General features: G+C 33.5%; 1 protein-coding gene across 1 annotated transcript; it reads left to right on the forward strand.

The window, feature by feature from the left end:
- The first annotated feature begins 7554 nt into the window (after positions 1 to 7554).
- Positions 7555 to 11551, forward strand: LOC104799606 (sucrose synthase 4-like). The gene is made up of 13 exons (XM_010522217.2): positions 7555 to 7773; positions 7895 to 8021; positions 8128 to 8279; positions 8369 to 8561; positions 8656 to 8991; positions 9093 to 9188; positions 9275 to 9448; positions 9540 to 9659; positions 9772 to 9938; positions 10055 to 10279; positions 10384 to 10947; positions 11039 to 11177; positions 11268 to 11551. Exons 1-13 carry the CDS (start codon positions 7676 to 7678, stop codon positions 11298 to 11300), a joined length of 2424 nt encoding a protein of 807 aa, XP_010520519.1. The 5' UTR covers positions 7555 to 7675; the 3' UTR covers positions 11301 to 11551.
- Positions 11552 to 16486: the final 4935 nt, after the last annotated feature.

Below are 16486 nucleotides of genomic sequence, written 5' to 3' on the forward strand. Positions count from 1 at the left end.
TTGCAACAATGTCTAATGCCTTTGTGAAAGCTAACGTATTTGTTGCGCTTACACACACATATATTATATGTATATGTGTGTGTGTGTGTGTGTGTGTGTGTGTGAGAGAGAGAGAGAGAGAGAGAGAGAGAGAGAGAATTAGAGATCCGCATCCGCGGCGCTTTGAGTGCAGAGAGAGAGAGAGAGAGAGAGAATTAGAGATCCGCATCCGCGGCGCTTTGAGTGCGAGGACAGACCCATTCCAAGGACCAAACATTTCTTCATTTTTAAATTGCGTCTATAAGATTTTTTTATTTATAGATTGGTCCCCAAAACAATTAAAAATCATCGTTGGCACCCACTGGATTTCCTAATCCAATTTCATTTCAGAAAAAATGTGCTGCTACCAATAATTAATGGAAACAATAAAGCATAATGATAATAATATTTAAAAAAATTATATATAAATAGTGCCAAAAAATACTAATAAAGTGAAGTAATTTGTCTTTTTGCCATGACTACGATATTTGTTTAGAAGAACAATTGCTGTATACTATTAAATGCATTTATATATATATATATATATACAGGTGTATTGAATAATTATGCAAACTATATTATATTTAACAACAAACAAGCTAAACATTATTAGAGCTTTTTTAATTAGTCTTTTTATTATTTTTTTCCAAAAAACTAACATAATTTTCAAAATTAATCTCTTTAATATATGTGTATATATATATATATATGATAGTATGATAACTATTATCTTGGAATATCTTTTATAATTGATTCTGCATTATGTTAGAACATCAATCTATATTCAAAATGCTTAAACTAAAAACACGTAAAAATGTTGAATCATAATTTGTAATCATAAATCGTAGATCCAAACCAAATCTAAACCATCATTTTTATAATATATACTTTAGATCGTTCTAAATTCAATAGGAAAATAGAATATAAAAGACAACAAAGAAAGATTTTTTTTTTTTTTTTTGCTATTTTATGAGAATCAAATTAAAAGAAAGAACAAACAATTAAATTTGTATTAAAAAGACTATATGCAAAAATATGAGAAAATAAATCTAAAAGAGATCTTCTTGTCAATTGCAATTTCGGATAAGTTCTCAAGATTATTCTGCTCTTTCTTCACACAAAAATTGAAAGAGTTATAGTTATAACAGGACTTTAGTTTCAAAGTTAAACTGAAAGAGTTCGGTTTGGTACTTGTTGAGTTAGAAGTTCATTCAGTTCACCTATCTAAGACAAAGATGCTTCTCAGTGTCTAACAAAACCATATAAAATTTAAAACCCTATAAGGTCAGAACTGAAATTAATGTTTTAATTGAGACCCAAATCTCCACATAAAATCATGGAAAGATCCACTCCTATATATGTTTGTTGTGTGTGTATATATATGTAGATAAATATAACAATTTTTATTGACAGGTTGGAAAATATTAAATTTAAAAGGGTGTAATCATATATATGCAAAGCCATATTCATGTAATCATTCAATATAAGAAAACAATATCCACACCACAATGAGATACATGAGGGCCTACACCCACATTTTATAGAGTTCCTAGACACAATTATAAAGGAAATTATATAATACGAGTTATTGCTTTCTGTTTAAGCTGCGTCCAAAAGTGAAAAAAGATGAAACTTTGATTCCAAAGGAAATTAGGCACACCTAAAAACTTCATGTTCAATTTGACCTCTGTCACCCAAAAAAGAATTTAATTTGTTCTAAATAATGTCTTTAAGCTCCAAAACTAGTAAGATTTTTTTTTCTATATTTTAAAATTAATGCTTTAGATCGATGTTGAAAATAAAATTAAAAATAATTGAGAATCTATTGTGATTCAATAAATAAAAACTCAGAGATATAAAGGAACAATCAAAACCGTTGAACATATCTTATAAGAAAAAAAAAATTACAACCAAAATATTTTGTCGATAATAGTATATATTATCTTTACTTTCTCCAACACTGTTGTACCACAAATTACTTTTTGATATCATGCTTACTCCAACAATATTATTCTTCATAGTTTTAAAATCATAATAATAATAATAATAATAACAATTTGACCGAATTAATATAAGTAAACTATAGGTAGTAATTCCAGTCCGCTTAGGTAACCGTATAAGATTACAATATTGGGTTTAGAACAGGTTTGACGTCACGATTTATATTATACACATATTTATACTAGCACCAAAAAAAGAAATATATTAGTTCATATATATATATATATATACACAAAGAAAATAATATGAAAATTGGTATAATTGATGATTTGTTTGTTTTAAACAATTTTTTTAAAATGTGGTTAGTTTTTGGAATTGGGAGTCTTAAGATTTTTTCAAGATAACTTTATTTAATGAAAATTTTCCAACTAAGATTAGGCCCACTCACCACCAAATCTTTCATTTCCATGACAAACTTTATTACATCTTTTTCTTTTATCCACCTTTCACCATTCCAAAAGTTGAAGAGAATAATGATTGCTTATTCTTCTTCTTCTTTTTCTGGCTTTTGGTGGTAAATTTGAGTGCCTATTGGTCATTAAGGCCCAAAAGCAGGTGAGGATGATTCAATTAGAAGCATCAATCATGCATATATATATATATATGTATATTAGTATATATATTCTTCACATTACTATTCTTTGTATTACAACTCTACCCCTGCCTTAGTGACTTACCAATTTAAGAATTTGACCCCTTTTTTTGCAAGTTTTATTTTCTATAGTTTACATGTTGATTGGCTTATTCCGTAAACCCCTTTGTGATTGGATCTTGAATTGACTTTTAAACAATTGCTATACCCCTTTCTGTTCTCTAATGTGTATGTCACATCCATTGAATTATATCATATGGTGCTATGACATTGTTCGTGATTTGAATATTCTATAGTATTATCTTATCATATACACAATTGGAATTTTATTGAAATTTTTTGAAAGACTGCCATATAGGAGACTGGGCCATGCATGCATTCCCATGTAAAGGTTGGGGTTGTGAAGTTTGATCGTCACATTCTATAACATTATCAGAAAAATATTGTAGATTATTTTTATGCATAATTATATGTTAATATATCCATCTAAATGATAAAATCGTTTTTCTATATGTATAATTCCACACACACACACACATATATATATATATATAGATGTGGTAATTATCCTTAATTAGATGGATAAGATTAGTTGGGATGGTCTCTAGAAGAGAGAAGCTCTTATATGGGTGATGTTTTCAGTTTTCAAATCATGTGCAAAAACAAGATAAATACCAAACATTTGTAATTGTCCATTAACCTGAAAATGTAAATGAATTATATATAAACATTATCTTACGGACTTTTTATTTCTAAGACTGTGGAAAAGGGTAAACGGATACCAATTACGTTTAAAACATAAAATACTAATATTTATTTTTATAAAAATATTAAATTAAACAAAATTCATAAATATTCCACCCTAAAAAATAATACGACAATGGAGCAAACGATTCGCTACCATGTACCAACTTCCTCCCAAGGCCATTATTTAATTCATCAATGCTTATCCAAAATTATACACGTAACCCCCACTTAGAAATCCTCCAAGAAAATCGTACTAAACATAAATTAATAAATTAATAAAAGAAAAATCTAAAACCGCTAACGTCAAAACCACGCCTCGTGAAACCACACACAGTTTTTTCACTAACGGTGGACTATAAAGTGTGGAAAATCACATTTTACGTACCATATAATTAACATCAATTAAAATATTTTTTTATGTAAATAAAAAATTAATTAATTATTAAATAACTATTCGTTTGTTACATAATTGTCGGTGGCTGGGTCACGTCATTCGTCGATGGCATGCCCAAAATCTAACTTGTCCCCCACTTTTTTTTTTCTATCGTGGCAGTTATTGTCTACGACGACGTAGCAAAAAGGTTTCTTCATCGTCCAATGATGCGTCGCCACGTGTACATATATTCCGCTAACCGGAGGCTGTCACGTGGATACTGTGGACGGACGCGCACGTTAAATCCTCTTATAAAAGAACGGAAGGCAAAACATTATTACTGTAACCATTATTAACGCCACAATTACACGATATTTATCTCATTATAAAATTATAAAAATTTTAGGGATTTTTTTAGAAATAAGCAATATTTTCCATACATGACACAAACACAAAAATCGAAAATGAAATAGGATGCACATGAAATTTGAAAGAGAAGTGAAATTGGAAGATGAAAATCGAAAGAATGCTATAGAAGATATAATCATATTTGAAAAGAAGAAATAGAAATGTCAGTTTAAAAAAAATTGAGATCGTAAATAAAAAAAAAAAAGGAAATATGACAAACTGGAGGGAAAAAAAATCAAATTAGATCTGTCTCAGATTCGCGTGTGTGTGTGTGTGTATATATTTATATGTATAGAATTTATATTTGACATTTTTTTGGTAATATAAATGGCAGGAATATTGATTGAGGGTTCCGGTATTTACGTAGAAGCAAATAAATTCAGATATTCTAATATTTACGGACAATTAATTTTAGAACTGTGATACCCTATATTATTACATGATATATAACAAGTTATACGTTAATCTACTTGTTTTGTATTCAACTATTTTTTGTCGAATATAATTGTTCAATTTAAAAAATAAAAAGATAAATACACAAGCTCTCCCATTGCAGATGCCAACTTGTTATTTTTAATATATTGGAATTGGCACTGCAATTACAATTTAATATTTGAAAGCTTTACTTTTGCATATAAATATCCATGGGGAATCTAAGAGTGGAAAATTTTAAAATTTAGATTCAATTTAATGCTTTTTATGTTTTTTTTCAACTTATTAATTTTCACATGAACGATACGAAAATTCATACCGTTTTCATGAAATTAGCACCGTGATATAATCATAACTATTTTAAACCCATTTATTTATGTCTAAATTTTTTAAAGTTTAATTAAAACCATGTGATTATCAAAATTATTACTATACTTGTACGGGTTAGTCAAATACCATGATAATATATCTCCGGTGGATTGTGATCATAATTGATTTACATGCAAATAGTTATTTTAAATGTAATTTCTAAGCAAAATAATTGAAAAGACCTATTTATCTATATATATATATATATATCATCTTATATGTTTTCTTTATAAAAAAATTCAAGGAGAGTACTATATAAAGGTCCTCAAGTTCTTCACATTCTCACCATCATCTTCTCATTCTCTCCTTCCTATCCCTATTTTTCGTTATTTTCTATATAAATCTCATCTTTTCTCTAATATCTTTATCCTTTTATTTTATTTTCCTAAATTCAACATTATCTTCTATTGATCTTCGTCTTACAGGGAGTTTTTTCCGATATTTTAAGGTAAATCTCGTTGCGAATATTTCTAGCTAATTTACTTAGCTTCGTAAAAATACATTTCAATTGGTGGCCCATTAGATGAGAAATGACAAAGTCATCTTCAAAATCTCGTTGGACTTCTTGGTTGTAAAAAAAAAAACTTTACTATGATTTTGGGACAAAGTTTTTCAAAAGATTCATTAAAGAGGTGGCATTTTTATTTTGTTAGTGGTTGGAGAAAATAAATAAACAAATAAACAACTTGTTTAATTTCGAGCGGAATATTCTCCTTAGAGATTCTTTGTCTTCATTTGTGTCTTAATCGTCTATAAATATATCTTGAAGCTGTTTTTAAGATAATACATTTTATTTGATTACTTGGCTACAATGTCTCTAGAAGCATAAAATTTGCAAAATATCGATATTGAATACTATATATATATATATAATATCCATATTTATACAATATATATATATATATAATGCTTGTAATCATTGCTTGATTTTTTCTGTCGCTTCCAATACATATATTTTTCCCTTTAAACACGAACTTTAATTATGACAATTCGGATATTTACACAAGGAAAATGAAATATTGAATAACATATTTTCTCATCTATTTTCATTAAAAAAAAACGTATTCTACTTTAGGACTTCTTGAGCTCCACGGCCTTTTAAGAGTTTCCATAAATACATATTACTTATATCAAGGCCAAAAATATTTTTTTTATACTTTTGTATTTTCAGCTTTATTTGAAAAACGCGTACGTTGCATGTGTAGGGCAGCATAAATCTATTAGTAATCCCATTAATTTAATTCAAATAATATTACCCAATGCATACAATACGTCTAATCTATCAATTATGTTGGTCTGTCCATATGACATTAACATTTATAATCTCTCTTTACTTTCGTCAACTTTCTCTCCACCTTTATCATTTTACTAAAACGCCCTTGACCTTTAAAGCCTCTGAATGTTCATTCCTGCCACTGTTTCTGGGTTTGGAGCCCAAGGAAGACAGATTTGAAAGGAAAAAAAAAAAGATTGCATTAAGTAAATGTTTATTATAATTTTACAAAACAATTTAGGCAATCTTTCCCCTTTTCTCCATGTTTTTGTCAAATCGTGCATTCAAGTTTCATCTCTATATAAATCTGAAAGTCTCTGCAAAAGAATCCATATCCATCACATCCATTGAAATCCCTTCATTTGCATTCTCTTTACACAGGTTCTCTTCTTCACCTCTTTCTCCTTAGTTTTTTTCCCCTCTCTCTTTTGATCCATTAATTCTAATTTTATATTCACGCCAATTTTTTTTTATAAATTTCAAAGTCAGTTAAAGATTTCGTCATGCTTTGTTTACTCATCATCTGCTTGGTAATGTGCAAAAGCTTTCATTTTTTCTTCTGGGTTTAGTTAAAGATGAAATCTTTGGGCTGTCTGATTTTCTCACATGATGTTTTCTAGTACAAGTATTTTGTCCTTTTCTCGTGTTTAAACTGTGTTTTTATCATTCTTTGTCGGAGGGGAGAAAAAAAATCAAAGCCACTAGAGATTTGATTTCAAGAATCAACCCTTTGCTTTTATATATATATTCTATTTTAATGATTTTGGAGGAATTTTGTTTCTCACATACTTTTAGCTATGCACGACCAGAAAAAAAATAATAATTACTATTTTTTTTCTGGTTTCATGAGTGATGAGTTTGAAACTTTGAAGCATTGCTTGCAATCTGTAAGCCACTAGAGATTTGTGCCCATTGATTCTTTTTTCAGACAACATTCGTATGTTTTGCTAATTTATGCTATCTCCTTCTTTACAAAAATGTACACTTTGTTTTGCCTTTTTTTCTAGGCCATCAAATTTGTTTTGCTTTTTTCCATTTGAAAAAAAAAAAGAGTAATTGCCATTCAGCTTGATTCGTTGCACTTTGATATATTAAGAGTGTTAGTTTAATGGATTTTTCTTTTGTCTTAAAAGTATATAGTTTTGTATTAATGGATAATGTTGTATTTAAGAGTGTATTGATTCCCCATTTGAATTAAAGGTCAAAAAATTGAATTTAATAACCTCTGGATGTGGTTGGTAAGGTTGGAAAAAAAAATGGCAAACTATCATATTTGAATTTTGTTGTAATGTCTTTTCCATTTTCTTTATATATTGGAGTTTGCATTCTATGTCAAGTATTATGTGCATTGCACATAGCATTTTCATCATCGTCTCGTAACAAAAGCTTCTCTTGTTTCTTGATCATTATCTTCTTCTTGTTCTTGCTACTTTCCAGTTCAGTGTTCTCTTGATCTTCATCAATGGCGGAACGTGTGATCACTCGCGTCCACAGCCAACGTGAGCGTTTGGACGAGACGCTCGCCGCTCAGAGGAACGAAGTCCTCGCCTTGCTCTCGAGGTTCTTGATCATAAATCCCTGTGTTTAGTCTTAAGTGTGATCGCTTACGTGTTTGTGGTATTGTCTGAACAAGAATCTGATGATGTTTGAAACGTTGTTTCTGTGCTTAAACTGGGTCTAGGGTTGAAGCCAAAGGGAAGGGAATTCTGCAGCACCACCAGATCATTGCTGAGTTCGAGTCTCTACCTGAAGAAACCCAGAAGAAGCTCGAAGGTGGTGCCTTCTTTGAAGTTCTTCGATCCACTCAGGTGCGGACAGAAAACCTCTCAGATCATCAAACTTTTACAGAATTTTTTCATCAGGGCAGTGTAATCTTGATCTTTACTGAAATGGGTTCTTGTGGTCATGGCTCAGGAAGCAATCGTGTTGCCACCATGGGTTGCTCTCGCGATCAGGCCAAGGCCTGGTGTGTGGGAATACATAAGAGTGAATCTCCATGCCCTTGTCGTGGAGGAGCTTCGTGTGGCTGAGTATCTTCACTTCAAGGAAGAACTCGTAGATGGAAGGTAGATTGCTAAAATCTTGTCTGCATTTTTTTCAGACAGGTTTTGTCTGACTGATCTGATCCATGTGCTGACAATGATCTTGTTTACAGTGCCAATGGCAACTTCGCTCTCGAGCTAGACTTCGAGCCATTCAACGCTTCTTTCCCTCGTCCGACACTCTCCAAATACATTGGGGATGGAGTTGAGTTCCTAAACAGACATCTCTCTGCTAAACTCTTCCATGACAAGGAGAGTTTGCATCCATTACTCGAGTTCCTCCGTGTCCATGGCCGCAAGGGCAAGGTATCTTATCCATTAATCTTTCATTACACGTGATCTTGATCTTGATCTGTTCTGTCAGATTCTCGGCTTTCTGTAAACAGTCTTTCTTGTGCAGAATCTGATGCTGAACGACAGAATCCAAACCCCTAGCACTCTGCAACACGTGCTGAGGAAAGCAGAGGAGTATCTGACATCTCTTGCACCAGAAACAGCGTACTCCGAGTTCGAACACAAGTTTCAAGAGATTGGATTGGAGAGAGGTTGGGGAGACACAGCAGAACGTGTTCTTGAGATGATCCGTCTTCTGTTGGATCTTCTTGAAGCTCCTGATCCTTGCACTCTCGAGAATTTCCTCGGAAGAATCCCTATGGTTTTCAACGTTGTGATCCTCACTCCACATGGATACTTTGCTCAGGACAACGTTCTGGGTTACCCCGACACTGGTGGTCAGGTCAGTTTTCGGATTTCCTCTTCTTCACCAGCAAGAACAGAGTTCTTGTTCATCACTGTTGATGATTTTTTTTCTGGGTTTTTTTTATTGAATCTATGTAGGTTGTGTACATATTGGACCAAGTTCGTGCTCTGGAAACCGAGATGCTTCAGAGAATTAAACAGCAAGGACTGAACATCACACCGAAAATCCTCATTGTAAGCTCGAATTGGCACTTGTTTTCACGTTCGGACATGGATTTTTGTTGTTATAAATGTCTGAAAATGGCTTTTCTGCGGTGCAGATTTCCCGGCTACTCCCGGACGCAGTCGGAACTACATGTGGTCAGCGTATCGAGAAGGTGTACGGAACTGAATACTCCGACATTCTTCGTGTGCCCTTTAGAACAGAGAAGGGGATAGTCCGCAGATGGATCTCAAGATTCGAAGTCTGGCCTTACCTCGAGACTTACACCGAGGTAAAGCCCGAGTCTTTTGCTCTGCAAATCGTGTTTTTCGATCGACCCTTGTCTCTCAAGATGAATATATCTGTTATTTGTTCGGTTTCAGGATGTCGCCCTCGAGATCTCGAAAGAGTTGCAGGGAAAGCCTGACCTGATCATCGGCAACTACAGTGACGGGAACCTAGTTGCTTCATTGTTGGCACATAAACTCGGTGGTGTCACTCAGGTTTGGCTTCTGTTTCTCCAGAGCTGAGTTTTCATATCTGAATTTACATTCTGATATGGTCTTCGGTTTCGGATCTTTGATGAGGTTTCTTGACTTTGAATGGCTCTTACAGTGTACCATTGCTCATGCCCTCGAGAAGACGAAGTACCCCGATTCAGATATCTACTGGAAAAAGCTCGACGAAAAGTACCATTTCTCGTGCCAGTTTACCGCTGATCTCTACGCCATGAACCACACTGATTTCATCATCACCAGTACTTTCCAGGAAATCGCCGGCAGGTGAATGAATGTTTTTTATATGATCTGAACCAAGAAAAGAACCAATGAATCTGCTAAAATGTTTTTCGTGTTTCTTGAGATCTCTAACCTGTTGAAGAATCTCTTTTCTTTCTCAGCAAGGACACAATTGGTCAGTACGAGAGTCACACCGCCTTTACGCTTCCGGGGCTATACCGTGTTGTTCACGGGATCAATGTGTTCGATCCGAAGTTCAACATTGTCTCCCCTGGTGCGGATATGAGCATTTATTTTCCGTACACGGAGGAGACCCGTAGGTTGACATCGTTCCACCCCGAGATCGAAGAGCTTCTTTACAGCGAAGTGGAGAACGAGGAGCACTTGTAAGATTCGGACATATCTTGTTGGATCTTGATGGTTCTGTTGTTGGAAAACAAGAAAAAGATGTAAGCTTGTTGTTGTTTCTTGAACTGGCTGTTTGAAACAGGTGTGTCCTGAAGGACAAGAAGAAGCCGATCCTCTTCACCATGGCGAGGCTTGACCGTGTCAAGAACTTGTCTGGACTCGTCGAGTGGTACGGTAAGAACACCCGCCTTCGGGAATTTGTCAACTTGGTTGTGGTTGGAGGAGACAGGAGGAAGGAATCAAAGGACATCGAGGAGAAAGCCGAGATGAAGAAAATGTACGATCTCATCGAGAAATACAACTTGAATGGCCAGTTCAGGTGGATCTCCTCTCAGATGAACCGTGTCAGGAACGGTGAGCTGTACCGCTACATCTGTGACACAAGAGGAGCTTTCGTCCAACCCGCTCTGTACGAAGCTTTCGGGTTGACAGTCGTCGAGGCAATGACTTGTGGACTCCCGACTTTCGCCACTTGCAATGGCGGTCCTGCAGAGATCATTGTGAACGGAAAATCGGGCTTCCATATCGACCCTTACCACGGCGACCAAGCCGCCGAGATTCTTGCAGATTTCTTTGCCAAATGCAAGGAGGATCCATCGCACTGGGACGAGATCTCACATGGGGGGCTTCAGAGGATCGAGGAGAAGTATGTTATAACCCGAAAACTCATGCCTTAGATTCTGATTTCATTGATTAAAGTTCTCAACTTTAACCTGTTTCGTTTCGTGGGTTCGAAGGTACACTTGGCAAATCTACTCGCAGAGGCTTCTGACACTCACCGGGGTCTATGGCTTCTGGAAACATGTCTCGAACCTCGACCGCCTGGAGAGCCGACGCTACCTCGAGATGTTCTACGCTCTGAAGTACCGCCCACTGGTAAGCGTTTTTCGCCCCGTCAGGCTTGGATCTTGGGCTTGTTACAGCGTGGTATCTGATGCAAACAATATCTGTTTGGCTCCATTGCAGGCGCAGGCTGTTCCTCTTGCACAGGAGGATTGAGAAAGGGTATCTGAGTCCGAGAATGTGATGAGGATTGAAGAGGGGGCTTTCTCTTGTCGTGTTTCCTTTCCTTGATTTCTGGGTGTTTTCTGTTTCTCCGGCATTTCTCCAACTATGGCTATCTGAGAGCCTTTTCCTCTGTAATAAAAACAAAAGGGCTTGAGATTCCTGTCTTTCAACTACTCACCCCACTGTCTTCTTCCCAAGTTTACGCTGCTTTTGTTCTGCATAAACATGTGTTAGTGTGTTTAGATTCCGAGAGCTGAACCTGCAAATTCTTAATATTTAGTAATTAGGGTTTGATAATACTATAAAAAAAACAAAAAAAAAATATTTTAGAAACGTGGTCGTATATGCAATCTGATTATACAAGAATGATATGTTCGGTGCAGATTCATTGTCTCAACTCTGTTTCTGGAGTGCCAATGCTACTGGAACTCTCCAGATTCTTGGCCAAAGCCAATAGATATCTGGAATCTGCATATTGGATTCACTGTCTATCAGCTCTTTTTTTTCCCTAATGGCACAAGTCAATGAAAGGGGATAAAGGAAGATAATAAAACCCAAAACTCGTCCCTATATATTCCGAGCCCGAGTCGGGTCAAACCGGCCCGTATAATTCCCTTTGTAAATCTTATTTTTTAAAAATATTGGGCTTTTGGACTGGCCCAACCCGAGTTCGAAGTCCGATTCGAGTTCGGTCCGAAAGCCTAATTTATTTTTTTTTTGGACTAAGGAACTTATGTTCGAAATCCGCTAATTTCCGGACTAGACCGGATCGGACCGGAATTCAGGCCTTAACCTAAATCGAGACCCTATGAAAATTCAACCTAACTATATTTTTCAAAATTTAGAGATAATATGAATTTAGAGACAGTATATGTATCACAATTCCAACCGATTTTCGAACATAAAATCTCAGACAAGAACACCCCTACCTTTCTCAAGAATCTCAACTAGCTAAACAATTCGACCCTATTCTCGACTAACTATACAATTCGATCACCGCACATTGAGTATTTTTTTTTTTTACTATTTGAAGAACGTTCATTATATAATAAGCTCGTTACTATATATATATATATATGTCCTGGACGGATCGTGTATTGTCGAGGGATTATTCTTTGGACAAGTGTTGGAAGCAATGACAAAACAATAGGTGCACGTGATAATTGATAAAAGGTTAACCAAGGCTAAACAGTAATAACGTGTAAAGGAGAACCTCTACAATGCAGTAGTAAGGATAGCATGTGGAATCATATCTCCTCCCTCGAGAAGCCGGACAAATGGTATTCGAATGCATATTTTTATTGTCCAATCTTTTACGATATTTTCCCATTTATAGTTTTATATATATAAAAAAATCATTGTGCGAGGTAATTGAATGCATGTTAATTCTTGTGTCTGTGAGTCTTAAATTAATTTAAAAAAAACTGTACGATGCTAAATCTTTGTACATAGTTCAATGTAAATGAAAAGGATCAAACTTTCACATTTAAATAATCTCTGATTTATTTGAAAATTTATTATTACGTGTATTCATTATATTCTAACGTCGAAAAGAATAATACGCGACCATTCATTCACCTACAAACGATTTTAAATCTTGGCTATGATGATACGATCCAAAACCAATATATTCTCGAAATCAATGCCTCTTTCGATGAGGATCCCATGCCATGACAGCATGTTGTAGATAACGACAAACGATGGATGATACTTTCAGTATCATTTTCAAGTGTATATACTACAAAATGAAATCACTGTCAATATCTGAATTTTATATCTACCAACTAGGCTATATATTTTGTTAGAGATTTGGTTGTAATGTGTCCATTCTATTATTTTTGGATTCCGTTTTTATATTTTTTTTTATAAAAGTTCTATGCGTTTTTTTAGGTCGATTTAATCCGAACTTTTCCGTAGTTAGATTTTTTGAATATATTTTTAAGTTAATTCAACAATTTAGGTTTTTTTTTCATATTTTATCTCGAATTAAATTAATTAAGTTTTCTAACAATTATACTGAATCAAATTAAATTAGATTCGATTTAGATAGGATTATTTATATTTTGGTAACCGAAATATCAAACCCTAACTAATAGCAAGGCACAAGTCAATACATACCACCCCCATAGCATGCACATGTGTAGGGTTTTTATATGGTTGACCATGATCTTTCACTTTCACTTTCACTTTCACATGTAACATGCAATATTTATAACAAAATATTCACATTCTAATTTAAAATCACATTAACCAAAAAAATTATCAAAGAAAAATACATTTCAGTCAGCGAGTTTTTACCGTAGAATATACCTCTATCTTCAAGAACAACGATTTTCAGATTTATTTATCCAACTCTACTTAAATCTATAAAAAAAACAATGAGCTTTACCATTTAATGTAAATCTACAAAAGTGCTTTATGCATGTGATTTAGAAATAAGATTTTCTTATTAAAAAAATTATTATTTGATAATTTTGATAATGCAAGCTCATAAGATGATAATATATGGAAGAAGAATGAAGAACAATATAATGATAATGCAATTAGAGATTTTGAGGTTTCCGACATAAAATCTTTGAATATATATATGTATATATATTTCAAAGAACATCAAGAGATCCCATAAGGGTTCTCTCCCTTGCCAACATACACACTAATCAACAATCTTTCTTATATATATATTAATGTTTTGTTTATTCCAAATATTTTGTTTTTCTTTTTTTCAGCACGAATGTTTGATTTTATGTTCCAAAGGCTATGTACCACTCAGAGGCGGGGAACAATCACATGGGTCACAAAGATTGCCCTTAATCAATGGATAATGATCAAATGATACCAAATTGTCGAATTAAGATTTTGATTTAAAAGATAATGAAGTTCTCAATCAACAAAAAAAAAAAAATTGAATTTTGCATGAAAGAGACGTTGTATAATCTGATTTTAGTGCTTTCTTTTTTTTTTAATGTAAAGTTTATATTTAAGTACCAAAATATGACCTCTTGCGATGCTTAATTTCAAGAAATTCATACGAATAATTTAAATGTTTGAATATCTTTCTCAATTAACGAAAAATGTAGACTAGTTTTTTTAATTTGGGGAATGTAATTTTAAATTCGTTCGTTGGGTACCGAAAATATTATGGCAACAAAAAAAAACCATCTACCTACAATATCAAAATGTGTTCACATATCATCATAGTCACACTTCATTCAGAGAATACAAATAATATGCAAATGTTTTTTATTTATTTATGTTTCTATACCCATTTTGAATTTAATATAATTACTCCAACAAATAAGTTTTTCTAACGTTTCTTTTGGCATTTCGACGGTCCTTACGTCTTCTTGGTGTTCCCATCAACCTACTTTAATTACTGCAATTAATATATTCCCAAATAATATGATTTTGATGACTAAATTAATTTAGTACAAATTTTCAGAATTAAATTAATATGATCCTTTTGTCATCAAAGGCTTTGATGCTTTTGTTATGTCGGTCGATTAGGATAATAATCTACTTTGCCAAAAAGAACAAATCTTCCTCAACTCACATGCTGTAACAGTACTGGCCAATACGATGAAAATAAAATATAAATAATAAATTGATTACTCAAATGATAATAATTATAATAATAATAATAATAACGCAGGGGTCTAACCACAACAACATGACAAAATACTGCATATATTGTTTTTTGGGAAGATGCTTATATACATTTTTATTTTAATTAGCATATTACCTAACTACCAAGAATTTGTAAAGCCTCCTTTTTTGAGTTCATGAACCAACCATCCCCTTTAGTTGTTAGGTTCACTGTAGATAGTTTAGTGCAAGGAGAGTATATATATATATATATATATATATATATATATATATATATAGATATATGTAACTTTTTAATCGGAGATAAAAATATATATAGAATTTTTATTAATAATCAAAATTCACATTTATATTTTTTAGAGCGTAATATTTTTATACAAATAAATCATGTTTTTGGAGTACATAAAATTTCATGTTTATGAATCAATAAAATAATTTATGTATCATTTTACTAGTTTTACAAAAGTTTGTAAACTTGTTCCATTCTTCATTTAGTTATTACGCTACTTTTGATAATTATATATGTACATTCTCTCGTGAAATGAAGCCTCAATGTATGGGCAATCATAATGGTTTTTTTATTTATTATTTTGGCTTTTCTAGAGATAAAAAAATGTTCGGATAAAATAGAAATTATTATGAAAAAGTTTGGACCCTCAAAGAGTAAAACGGAAAAACTAACCAGTTCTATTCACTTGAGAAAAAGTCAAGTACAACTCACTTTTTGTTAGAGCTACTCAACAACCAGATGAAACTCCCCCTGAGTTTCAACCCACTCTCACAATGAATTCTACTGATAAAAAAACCTCACCAAACATAAACATTCACCAAAGGAACGGAGATTTTCCCATTAGGTCTCCCCCTCAGATCCACGCCCAAACACTCACCAGAGAAAAGAGATTTGCTCAATCGGTCTCTCTCTCAAACCCACACTCACTCAAAAGTGAGTGCTCACTCACTAACACAAACTCTTTTAGTAAAATATGCTTTGCTCTCCGTGAGAACTGATATGCACTTGCTCTCTCCTTTATATAGGCTCCTCCAGTTCGCTTTAGATCTCCACGAATTGATTTGATAGACTCCTCCTTGATTCTCTTTGATTTTATCTTTATCTCCAAGATCTCATCTTTATCTCTTGTTTGACTCTATCTCTTCAGCCTTTGACCTTATCTCCAAGATCTTATCTTTTATCTCAAATCTCCTCAAATCTTTTTGGCTTTGATTCTATCTTCATCTCTTCAAGTCAAATCCAAACTTCGTGGCTTAACTTCGTGGCTCTATTTCTTCAGATTGATTTTCCTAAAATCTCTCCAAGTGGTTGACATTGAGTCCATCTCAATCTCTTAGTCTTTGACTTTATCTCAAACTCGTCAGTTGTACCTCAGATTTGCGTGAGTTCTATCTCGCCGGATTCTTCTCCTGAAATCTCTCAAGTTTGTTGAACCTGCAATAACCACTTAACAACCAAAAAACACATGTGCAAATAATTGCACTAACAAGCTCCCCCTTTTTGGTTATTTCAGATCATCACTTAACAACCAAAAAACACATGTGCAAATAATTGCACTAACAAT

Source organism: Tarenaya hassleriana, unplaced genomic scaffold (genome assembly GCF_000463585.1).
Source record: "Tarenaya hassleriana unplaced genomic scaffold, ASM46358v1 Cleome6, whole genome shotgun sequence".
Taxonomy (NCBI): domain Eukaryota; kingdom Viridiplantae; phylum Streptophyta; class Magnoliopsida; order Brassicales; family Cleomaceae; genus Tarenaya; species Tarenaya hassleriana.

Excerpts from the sequence above, each read along its gene's own strand:
- LOC104799606 (XM_010522217.2), top strand. The coding sequence starts at position 7,676 with ATGGCGGAACGTGTGATCACTCGCGTCCACAGCCAACGTGAGCGTTTG. Across the intron at positions 9,449-9,539 it reads ACCTCGAGACTTACACCGAG|GATGTCGCCCTCGAGATCTC; the intron begins GTAAAGCCCGAG and ends GTTCGGTTTCAG. Across the intron at positions 10,948-11,038 it reads CTTCAGAGGATCGAGGAGAA|GTACACTTGGCAAATCTACT; the intron begins GTATGTTATAAC and ends GTGGGTTCGAAG.